This window comes from Lygodium microphyllum, chromosome 17, assembly GCF_053477565.2.
Source record: "Lygodium microphyllum isolate KBCC chromosome 17, Lygodium_microphyllum_v1.1.10, whole genome shotgun sequence".
Taxonomy (NCBI): domain Eukaryota; kingdom Viridiplantae; phylum Streptophyta; class Polypodiopsida; order Schizaeales; family Lygodiaceae; genus Lygodium; species Lygodium microphyllum.
The window spans coordinates 17,018,175-17,030,274 of NC_141151.1; the positions used below are offsets into that span (position 1 = coordinate 17,018,175).

Genomic DNA, 12,100 nt, shown 5'->3' on the forward strand with positions numbered 1-12,100 from the left:
TTGTGAGATGACCCAAAATCTGGAGCTCTTGAGAGGTCAGGATTATCCACACTAGAATCCATGGTGGAAGCTCTCTGAGCAAGTTCATCAAGCCAAGCATTCGACAGCAACTCACAAGATCTCTGAACCCATGTCTATTGAAAGTAGGGATTTCATTAACATCTCAATCTCAATTGTGACCAACCTAGAGTCTACAACGACATTAGTAAAGAGCCAGAGACTCTTTTTGGGCCCAATGACCTTTCAAGTTAGTGGCCCTTCTATCTGGGCGCCCACCAATATCTTTTTCATAGCATCTCGAATCAATCATACCTGTACAAGCAGGTATGATTGGAGTACGATCCAAAAACCAAAAATAAACCACACCTTGCAGTAATATTCTCTTAATTTCTCAAGAATATTAGAGCAAATGTGTTGAACACAAAGACGATAACCCACTAGATTTATAACATGAAACCATGCAACAAAAACCATGACAGCTTTTGTCCAGATGCTTTAAGAGCCAAACACTGCCAAGTATGACTGGCTTATAGCATAAATGTATGATATGTTAAGGATGATTCAACCAACCATATGAGTATGATTCTAACCATGGCACCTAGTCACTTAAATCTGCCTGATCAATTTTAGGGCTTTGATCCAGAATCTTGGACTCTTGATCCATGTGCCCAGGTATTGAGAGGCACCCTCGTGTACTTTCATCTAATATAGTGCTTGTTACATAGTTGCTTGCATTCAATCTTATTTCTTGTCTTGCCTCTATCTATTTTATTATTGATAAAGGTCATTCATGATCCTCGTCCCATGTTATGGTGTAACAAAGCAGGGCACACCTAGGCATCATGCTTCTATTGGGGAGGAGGATGAGTCTGTGGGCAGAATGGATGCACTTGACTTGGCACACATGGAACATTGGGAGAAAGGAGATGTTCAGGACTGCAGCAGACATTGATAATTATCATTCTATTTATCCAAATGGTGAAGACATCTATACTACAGTAACAATATTTCATGCTCAGATTTTCTTTGCAACATCTATCTGTGCAGGTACAGGTTTAATAAATGGGGCTTTGAAATTTTACCTCTGTGAGGTTTGTGAAAAAAGGGAGCTGATTCGATGCCAAATTACCGGGACCCTTACCATAGTGCCTGTCCAATTGTTGATCACATTTGGTGATGCATAGACTGCATCATATGCAGCCACGTCCCAGCAGACCAACTCTCGACATCAGCCTCAAAAACATACGAGCGCACTAATCAGCACACCCCTTATATGCAGCAGCACACTAGGTTCTTTGCTTTCAATCAAAGGGAATGTAGAAGAGATAAAAGTTAGGAGTGAAGGAAACCCCTTTAGGAAAGCCTCGGTTTAGAGACCATATAACACATCTCAAGACTGCCCCAACCAGCAGCTCAATCAGCTAATTGGAATCATCGGTCCAATATACAAAAAGGAACTAAGTTAACAAACCACCTGTATATACAGTAAGGTCTGCTGTAAATAGGTGCTTGCCACTCTAGACTAGAGAATCCCACTGTCCAGGGCACGCAACTAGTTACTTGTATAACTGGAGAGATGCAAGCTCCACATATACACATTATATTCCTTGTGAGCTATGTGATTACCAGCCATGACATTTATCTCCATACAATCATCATTGAAGACAATTTATGGTGCAATATCTCCAACATCATGTCATCTGCACGCCACTCCCAGCCTATCAGTTTCAATATCTATACAATGGAGATGTATCCTGAACCAAAGCTCTTAGTCATAGCTCTCAAAAAAATTCTCAATCCCAAACAAAACCATATTGAGGCTACAACCACAAACCCCAAGCCTGAGGAATAAGATATATATATATATCACACTAGAATGTACCATCAAGGCTCAGCACTGTCGCGACGCTTGGCGCTCCCCCCCCCCCCCCCACTCCGTTTGATCACACCCGCCCCCCGGGCTGGTCCACGCCCCCCGCCTCCGCCTGCTCACGCCCACCCCCCAGTGGGAATCACGTCCCTCGCCCCGCCAGTTCACGCCCCCAATTCGCACCCCATTGTTTTTTTTTTCTTTCACCCCTTCGTTTCAGACATCTGTCCCCGCCTCTGGCTGCCCACGCGTCTGGACAGCTTGCCCGCTTGGCACCTCCCCTCGCCTGTCCAACCAGGCGCGACTGCCCCCCCCCCCCCCAGCTGCCATTCCCCTCCCCCCCCTCCGTCCGCCCAAGCAAGACTTCCCCCCCTCCCCACCCAGGCATTCCATTGCCACCCCCCCCCCCCAAGGCTACCTTCTGCTCCAGTTCTCCCCCCTCTAGCACACTCCTCCCATCCCCAACCCTAGACCCATCCACGGTGGATCAAAAACAGCAATTTCTCTCACCCATCCCTCTCGCCATTGATCCCCCCCACCCTCCAGTTGCTCCCTCTATCTGCAGCAACTCCCCCCCCCCCTTCAAGTAGCACCGCGACGTGATTGGTAGTTCTCTCAAAAGGCACGTGCAATGGAAACCTCTGGTCAAATGCCAGTGCACTCTGAGTGCTCCCTAGTCAAACACCTTGCACGTAGTCCTCTCTCAAGAGCAGCTCTTAGCCGTCCGAGCTAAGGAGATGGAGCTAATGGAAAGCGCGATTTATGGTCAGGTAGTAAGTAGGACATTCCCCAGCCAGAGCCCAGCTTCGAGACTAGCTTTACTCCACGTTCCTCATCGGCACAGCGCAGATCATGGAGGCGGCCCTATTGGGCTAAGGGATCTTCATGGTCTAGCTCAACTCGACAGACGCAGCTCGCGAGTTACTCGCCAGTGCACCATATGCATCCACGAAAGGGATCATATACATGGTCCCTTGATACAGTGGCTTTATTGTGGAGGCGTTTGCATTCCACAACAGGTTTCTTCGGCACCCAATCACCCTTCTTTTCCCCGGCCTGGCGATTGAGTATCGCCAGTTGGTGGAAGACTTTGGACGGCTCTTCGGCACTGTCCTTCCCGCATCTTTCGCGGATGCAGTGACACCAGCAGGAGTCCCAAAGGTACGAGTGGCAGTGAAAGAGGTCAAGAATATCCCACAGTTCCTAGAGATTGAGGCAGGCAGGCATTCCTTTAGGCAGTAGGTCATTGTGACTGGGCAACCAGGGCACTGCCTGCGCTGCCACAATTTTGGGCACCAAGCAACAGTTTGTACGCATTTCAGTGCCAAGGCGGCTCCGCCGACAAGCCGGCAAGTGCACGCCAATGACTTTACTCAGGTCCAGAGACGACAGAGAGGGAGATAGCAGGGGGGGCGCAGCCAAAGGTACGAGTGGCAGTGAAAGAGGTCAAGAATATCCCACAGTTCCTAGAGATTGAGGCAGGCGGGCATTCCTTTAGGCAGTAGGTCATTGTGACTGGGCAACCAGGGCACTGCCTGCGCTACCACAATTTTGGGCACCAAGCAACAGTTTGTACGCATTTCGGTGCCAAGGCGGCTCCGCCGACAAGCCGGCAAGTGCACGCCAATGACTTTACTCAGGTCCAGAGACGACAGAGAGGGAGATAGCAGGGGGGGGCGCAGCCAGCTCATCAGGCCCAACATCGTTAGCAAGGTGCAATCGGGCGTGCGACGCCCCCTGAGAAGAAGAGCACTCCACAACCCCCCTGTCCGTCCCACCCGGCAGGACCGCAATCCCCCACATCCTCCATCCTTGCCACAGACTGCCCCACCTGAGTCTCCACAGTCCCCTCACCAAACCCCCACCACATCCCAATCCCCCCCCCCCCCCAACTGACCTTGGCCCACACACCCCCCCCCCCACCCACCATGCATCTCCATCCATCCCTCGATCCTCTTCCCCCCCACCACCCCCCCTACCGAGCACCCCCCTGATCCGCACACGACTCAGGTGAACCCCCCCCAGACCCACCCCCCCTCCTCCCACAAGGGGTGATGACCCACGCATACCTACCTCCTCCGCGCACCAACAGTCTTCCCCCACCAACACACCCACCAGCTCATCCGCCCCTACCACTCACAATACTTTCCCGAGACAGGCACAGCTGTTGCCACAGGAGTTCTTCCGCAATGGCCCATGGTCCTACTTGAGAGTTGCGGAGCATAGAGAGTACCCACTACCTCTAGAGGTGGGGATCTTTGTGGTTTGTAAGTCAAGGAGGGGCAAGGTCCACCTACTAGCACCACCGGATGAACCAAACTACACCTTTTTCTTCAGGCCTCTCACTTAGGGGAATGGACGACCACACAGATTGAGGAGTTGAAGAGTCAAGTGGCAGATCACATCTAGTGGATGGCAGATGAAGGATTAGTACTATTGGACATTAACTGGTGGGCTCGTATCGAGGTCCCACACTTGAGCATTATCTTTAGAGTCCCCCCCACAGTGGAGAGCTCCGAGGGATGTGATCGAGTGGCCCCCGCCACAGGCGGCCCGTTTCTACCGGTGTACAAAGTCGCACTTCTCAGCATGGCTAATAGATGCACTGATAGTGCCACCTAATGCATCTATCACCCCTATGGTCCGGCCAAGGGCCACTATGGGGGACTGGAGTTCACTATCCAGACCGGCGGCAAAGCGCACTTGCATGCCTCATAGTCTCTCTTCCTCATCAGCAATATCCACACCAAGCAGATGCCTGTTCAGTCAGTCACAGGTTTCCCCATGAGCTTACACCTTGCATCTTGGAATGTGAATAGTCTCCACCGCAGTGGGGCACGTGGTTCCAACAAGTTGATTGTTTGGCAAGAGATGCAACCTACCCTTGCTAAACGGATTGACATCTTGCTTCTGCAGGAGCACAAGCTCACCCCCACCTAGGCCCAGCAGGTTGGGAGGTACTTCCGGGCAGCTCGCACACGTATTGGCAACACGCCATAGGTACCCACGACATAAGTGGAGGCATATGCATCTCTATTGGCCCGAGTCTCACGGCTTGTATACGAGATCACGGGACGATAGTGGCAAGAAGGGTTCTATGGATCAGACTGGATATTGGGGACTCGTGCATTGGAGTCCTCAATGTCTATGCCCCTACGGAGGTTAGGGCAAGCAGTAGGTTCTGTGTGGAGATCGCAGTTGGACTCCCAGAGGTGGACTCTTGGATCGTTGGAGGAGATTTCAACAACCTAGAGGCTTTGGAGGATCAGTAAGGTAGAGGCAGAAACTACCAGGGCATGGCAGGGGAAGAGCAGGAGGCATGGGAGGTCTTTCTGCTTGCAGTCGGAGCACGTGATGCGTGGAGAGATCCTACCTTCCATAAGAGCGAGAGGTCGTTGGACATCTCTTGGAGATACAGGCGGGTAGGTGGAGTCTTACTAGAGCGGGTGGATAGGTTTTATGTGTGAGAGTGGGATGGCTCTCATGGAGGCTAGATTGAGCAATTGGTAGGCACCACATTGTCCGATCATTGCCCGGTTCTCTTGATGCTTGACCCCCCAGCATCGCCTAGACACACGATCCTGTCGGATCCCTGACTCGATCTATAGCAGGGAGGAGTTGACGAGACAGATAGAGCAGATTTGGACCAAAGAGTGGGACAGGAGGGACCGGATAGCAAAGGAGGTTGCAGAGGTCCTAGCCGAGTCGAGCAAAATCAACCAAGAGCCAGCCATACAAACCAGGCAGCACTGCTCGGAGGAGGAGAGAGCACTAGGGTAGGACCTTGCAGCCACGCGGAGATTATTGCAAGAGGCACCAGGGGATCCCACCCTCCACACGTAGGAGGTGTGTGCGCGAGCAGCCATTGCTGGCCTAGAAGACAAGTGCTCGGAGTTTCCATTCTGAACCTCAGCAGCCTTTTGGGCGCGGAGGGGGGACACGATGTGCAAAGAGTTCTTCCAAGTGCACCAGCCCCGCACCACAGGAGAGCACATATGCAGCCTTCGGGATCAGTATGGGAGGACCCGTTCTAACCCAAACGAGATGATGGAGATTGCCATCGACTACTACATGCGCCTTTTCCAACAGGAGACAATTTAAGCTAGAGAGCAGAGATGTAGACAGCAGGTATGGGATCACATCCCGACCCTTGTCACAGAGGAGATGGGACACTCCCTCCTAGCCCCCTTCACAAAGAAGGAATTAGAGAAGGCTTTCCATGCACAGGATGGGCAGAAATGCCCAGTGGAGGATGGTCTCTCTAAGGTTTTCTTCACTACCTACTAGGAAGTGGTGAAGGACCCCCTACTGATGGCTTTCCAAGAGATCTTCACTTCAGGACACATGGTAGGGAGTCTCTCGGCAAGCCTTATCAGTCTTCTCCGCAAAGGGAGACCGGTTGGAGTTCTCCCACTGGAGACTGATCACCTTATTGTCAGAGGCCTATAAGGCACTGGCAAAGATGATTGGTAGGCAACTACACCCCGTACTTCGAGATATCATCAATGACACACAGACGGGCTTTGTCCAGGATAGGAGCATCGTAGACAATGTATTTACCTTCTTTGAGGCGACAGAGCAGGCTCAGCACAATGGGCAGAGACTGGCCATACAACTCTTACATTTCGAGAAAGCTTATTACAAGGTGGACTGGGATTTCCTAGAGGACACCATGGTGGGGTTGGGATTCCCCTAGGCTTTGATTCATGGGGTCTCCGGCTTGTACAAATCGGTCACCAGCAGGGTTCTAATAGGCGGAAGGCGAGGGGAGGAGTTTCAGCTGGAGAGATCGCTTCAACAGGGCTGCCCCCTGGCCCCATACCTGTTCCTACTCTTTGCAAAGGCAATGTCTCACTTCCTCAGGACACGTGTGAGCAGATTACGAGACCTCCGACTTCCAATGAGAGAGGAGACTGAGTTGTTAGACTGAGAGTACGCACATAGAGGACGATGAGTTGATCCTAGAGAGAGTAAGGCTGGCTCTTTACGTATTCTGCTCTGCAGCCGACTTGGTCAAAACCTTAAGTTCATAGGTTATTCCAATTTATCGGCTGGTCTTTTGCTTCCAAGCAATTATCTTTACTCAAGAAAGATACTATATTAGGATGATTATTCATCCTCTTGCAAGATAACTTGCGTAAGAATCTGCCAACCTCATTTCGAGGAATTGGACATTCCCTTGTGATCAAATCACAAGATCATGCAACTCTACCACTTGTTGTATAAGTGTCACATCAACTATGGGACTATTTACCCATCAAATGGAGCCACGAAACAGTTTGTTCTTGATGGCATTAGGCCGACTTGTCAGTCCTATGGTTTCGAGTTTCATCATTTTAGCGAGATATTCTTAGGAAAACCCTAGATCACTTCTCGCAAGTAGGTCCTACTATCCCAACATTCCGTGAATGTGGGCAAGTATTTAGGGTTTAGGAGTTTCAGTTTTTGGCAATGCGTGCAACTAGGTAAATGTCTCCACCAAGCTAACCCTCATCAGTTCCTTGGGATACGTAGTATTGAATTAACCCTTTTCTAAAGGAGTACTGTGCGGTTTTTAGGTATTTAGGTTTATGCCAATTTTAACCTATCTATTCTTGAAGATAATTACACTATTATTTCCACAACCACCTGACTTATTGTCTACGCTTGGGATTCAGATGGGTGACCATCCGGTACCTAGGGTTCCAGATGGAACTTGACATCACTCCTGCCGAGCAATTTCTTCCTGTCGTGGATTCTATTCAGAGGAAACTGACCTACTGGAGCACAGTTCGCCTCTCACTTGCTGGACGAGCCCTGGTGGTTAACTAGGTCCTCCAAGCGACGGCTTGGTACATCCCTTCATGTTGGTGCTTTTCCTCATCGTGTGTAGTGCAACTTCGCTGCCTAGTGCGGAACTTCCTTTGGTCAGGGTCTAATAGTTGTAGGGATTCTAGGGCCAAGGTGGCGTGGGCGACCATCATACGATATAAGTCAGAGAGAGGTCTTGGGATCATCGACCCAGAGTATCAAAGTATGGCCCTTTTGGGCAAGCTAGTTATCCGCGAGATCTGACACCAAGCGGGCAGACCTGGAAAGTCCTATTGCAAGAGGGCCTTCAGGACTCAGCCAGTGATCTGAAACCCCCAAGTCGAAGATCGGGAAGGGGCACAAACAGGTGAATGCCCCCACATCCAGTGGGCTGGGTGGGAGGCCGGCCCGGCTCGTACCATTAGGACATGGCGGGAGGTGTACAGGATGGCAGACGAGGAGGTGTTGCAACGAGTATCAGGCTGCCATAGAGGAGTGGAGTTGAGGAGAAGAGAGATAGGGACGCAGCAATACCTTCGGAGTGTCTTGCTCTCCCGATACGAGAGCCGATAGAGCACAGGGAGATATGGGCAGCTAGGTTTTCACCAACAAGCATCCCCCTTCACATGGCAAGTAGAGTGGGTGGCACCCCGTAGGGGACTTTCTTCATTGTTCAAGATGGGGGATATTTGGCCCTTGACAAAGGGCAACACGACGAGGGGATTGCCACCCTTTTGTGGAGAAGGATTTGGGTGGTGGGCGTTCAGGGGAAGACATGGCGAATGGACCCCTATGTTTTCTGGAAGGAGCTCAAGGAGTGGCGCCTTTGGATCTGGGAGGGCAGACCGCTTAATGAGCTGGAGTGGAATCCAAGAGAGTGGCTATGGCCGGCCTCTACGGTCCCCAAGAAGCCACCCAAGTTCCTAGAGTACACTGCCAGGATTGGCATTCATGTACTGATGCAGGAGGATATGGACTGGGCACCGTCAAGTAGCATACACTAGGCGGAGCACAACATGACAGAGCCCTTCCGACAAACCTTCTGGAGCCGCCTATGGGATAGCTGGAGGCCGAGGAGGGTGTTGTACTTCTTATGGCTGGTGGCACATGGAGGCTTGGCGGTGGGAAGTTGGCTTGCCTAGATACAGAAGGAGGGAGATTGTAAGGGCTGCACACAACAGCCTCTGGAAAACCCAAAGCACTACCTTTGGTCATGTGAGGAGGTGCAGCTTGTGTGGAGAGGAGCATGCCGCATCCTTCGCCATATAGCACCTAGCCTTGGATATATCTCATGAGGAGCTTTTTGTTGGAAGGCAGTCAACCAAGGCCGTTACCTTTTGCATGAGGGTAGGATGCAGGACACGATATTCATTATCAAGGCAGGGTTGTACGCAGTCGTCGGTCTGGAGGCTCTACCCATCCGCCAGGTACTTGAGCCCACATCAGACCCCTCAGAGGTATGGGAGATCATAGGTAGTCTTACTGGATGGCATATGTGGAAGGCGCGGTGTCAAGAGGCCTTTGGCGGAGAGAGACTTTCAGCACATGCGACCTTAGCAGAGCTCTGGACCTCCATTATCCACTCCCTCCGCGGCCGATGGGACCAGGTGCAGGGCGAGTCCAAGGCTCGTCAAGAGCTTCAAGTTCACTTCATGCGCACTTGGGGCAGCCATGGTCTATTTTTCGTGATGCAGGCAAGCAGCCCCAGTTGGCGATATACCGCCCCCCCCCCCCCCCCCCCCAAATGGCTTCTTGCCTCCATCCCCCCCAAACCACCTTGAGAGGCTTGTATACATGATGTATTAGTGACTTTGCATCAGCTCCAGCTAGTCTGTTGAGCATGAGCACTCTGTTGTAATTAGTCTTTTGAGTAATATAATCAGCCACATTTTACTTGCAAAAAAAAAAAAAAAAAAAGCCTGAGGAATAAGAAATTGTGTCTCACCATCCTGGTCGCTTCCACAACTTGAAGTCAAGTCATTATCACTTTCTTGAACTGACCCATCTATCAGACTCTTACCTTTACAACCCAGTTCAGGGCACTTACAAGAGGAATGACCTTTCTATTTGTAACTGGAATATATGTTCTCCTACCATATGTGTGTCTTCTCATGTGACTTGCCTCTTCGGTCAACCTTGGACATGGCATTTGCATTTGGCCCCTTTAGTGCAGAACCATCCTCCTTGCATTTCTCTAGATTTTCATAAGTCGTTGCATATTCCACCCCAACTCCAATATAGACAGCATCTATGCCTGCACATCAGTAGAGATAGAAGTGTCCACACTCTTCAAGACACAGTCATCATTGCAAAAGGCTAGATGAGTAGAGACTTTGTAAACATGGTACACCAACATCTCCATACCCTCGTCTCACTACTTGCATATTTACAATATGTATTTCTCAGATGTAAAATGGTGGAGAAGGCTGAGCAACTCTAGAACCAAATGCTAAAACTGTGTGTCAACAAATAAAACGCCCACCAAAGAGCCACTTCACATATAGGTCTCCTCTGCACATGAAAAATCTTGAATCCCTCAATCTGTCACAATGCAGCAAGGGCACTATCCACTTCTTCACCCACGTCCAGATAAGTCTATCATCATGCTTCTTATTGAACTTCAAGACAATTTTTGCCATTGCTTATCCAATTCTATTACCAAGCAACATTAGCTTGTTTCTTCACAAAAAGAGAAATTCCAAGACCACTTAAACTGTCAAGTTCTCTCCAGCCATTGGCATTGCATAAAAGACATAATCCAAAGAACTTCAATGTCTGATCGGCATGCTTGCGCCTAGAAATGTCACCTCCAAGTGTTTCCCAAAAAATTCCCAGACAAATACAACCATTCATTATAACAAAATCTAGCACGATGTTCATGTAACTTGAAAGCTAGAGGTTCTATCCTTTAAATGAAACTTTGGGAGTCATGTAAAAGTGCATAGTAAGAGTCTAAGACTTCATTTGTTGTTTGCAAGTGACTGTATGATCTCTTCCCCTCTAACCAAATGAAAATGAAAAGTTACAATTGTGATATTCCAAGATATCATAGTTCCTAACATCAAAATCATTATGCACAAGTATATTAGCATGAAATGCCATTAACACTACACACAACCTCATACAGAAACAATGAAGCAACGTGAAACAGTTGCATAAGAGAGACTCACTTTGCTTTCATATAACGTAAGTATATCAACAATCATTGCCACAACTTCATCCAATGAATGTTTGTCACAATTTATATCAGCTACTCTAGCAACGGCCACTTGTTGTCCTGATTTGGTATGTGTTTCTTTAGAAGCGTTCCCTCCTTGTGAGACCTGAGAATACAGGAACATGAGATATCTCTCCCTCCCTCCTCCCGTCCCTCCTAATACCTATGGCCTTCACATTAGCATCCCAAAAGCCACCAATAAGGGACACAAAATGTTTAAAGCTTAGGAACATGAGTACTTGACATTGGAGTACTTCAAGCATAGTTTCAAATTCTCATTGGAGGACCCAGGTGGGACCAAGGGCTTGGTTGAGAAAAATTGGTGTAAGCCCACCTTTTTTCCTTATCAGCAAGCATTCATCAACAAGAAATAATAGATTGGATGAGAAAACAGGGACAAAATGCAAAAGTGCACGGAAAAACATACCAAGGAATGAGAAGATAATCAGATACAACACTTACCTTCGCAAATCTGCCACTAAAGATGCCTAGTGCCAATCGCCAGAATGAGGGTACATGCTGAACTACCACAGCAGTAAGCCGACGAATAAGCCTGCCTAAAAGAACATCTGCTTGTTCATCTTGCGATTTCCGGATAAATCCATCCACCACATCCTTTTTGTGTTCACCCAACAACAGGGAATAGTCTATATCAGACTGCACATAGAGCAGAAAATTTTAGCATTAACCCCTATAAACTTAGTCATATTATAGGCCTTTTTATAGCTAAAGAGGATTGACAACAAAAATATTCTCAAGCTGCTATCATTGACTCTGATGTACTGCATGAAAAAAACACATGGACCAACACCTAATGTTTTAAAGAGGGGTTCCATATTACTTTGTTTGATTCTCGACGTTGGAGTTGATCCCATCTTGCATCAGACTGAGCTTTTGCTAGCATATGCCTTTTCAATTCCTCCATTTGTTCTTCATGTTCCATTGAACAGCCCTCTAGAAGACTACAAATGCGTGAATTCTACATGAAAGAAAGAAGTGCTAGTGTGTTACATTACCATTGACTGCAAATCCCCAAGAAATTCTGATTGTTACACAGTAATACCTTGATATTGAGGTAGTGCCAAACTGGATCAGAGTCAGGCTCCAACTCCAGCAGTAAGCGGATTGTACTTTCAAGCTATGCAGCACAAAGGGAATTAAAATGAATCAAGTTGCAAAATTGCATTGTATTTCGGCATGACAATCATCCTCAGAACTGTGAC

General features: G+C 48.8%; 1 protein-coding gene across 1 annotated transcript in view; it reads right to left on the minus strand.

The window, feature by feature from the left end:
* The window catches only part of LOC148021626 (exocyst complex component SEC5C-like), a 161,492-nt gene that overhangs the window by 74,908 nt on the left and 74,484 nt on the right, over positions 1 to 12,100 (minus strand). The window contains exons 9-12 of the mRNA XM_087697090.1: positions 11,941 to 12,015; positions 11,719 to 11,856; positions 11,340 to 11,534; positions 10,831 to 10,983 (exon numbers count right to left, since the gene is read on the minus strand). Coding sequence (XP_087553216.1) covers positions 10,831 to 10,983; positions 11,340 to 11,534; positions 11,719 to 11,856; positions 11,941 to 12,015 — 561 coding nt within the window. The remainder of the gene's footprint in view (positions 1 to 10,830; positions 10,984 to 11,339; positions 11,535 to 11,718; positions 11,857 to 11,940; positions 12,016 to 12,100) is intronic.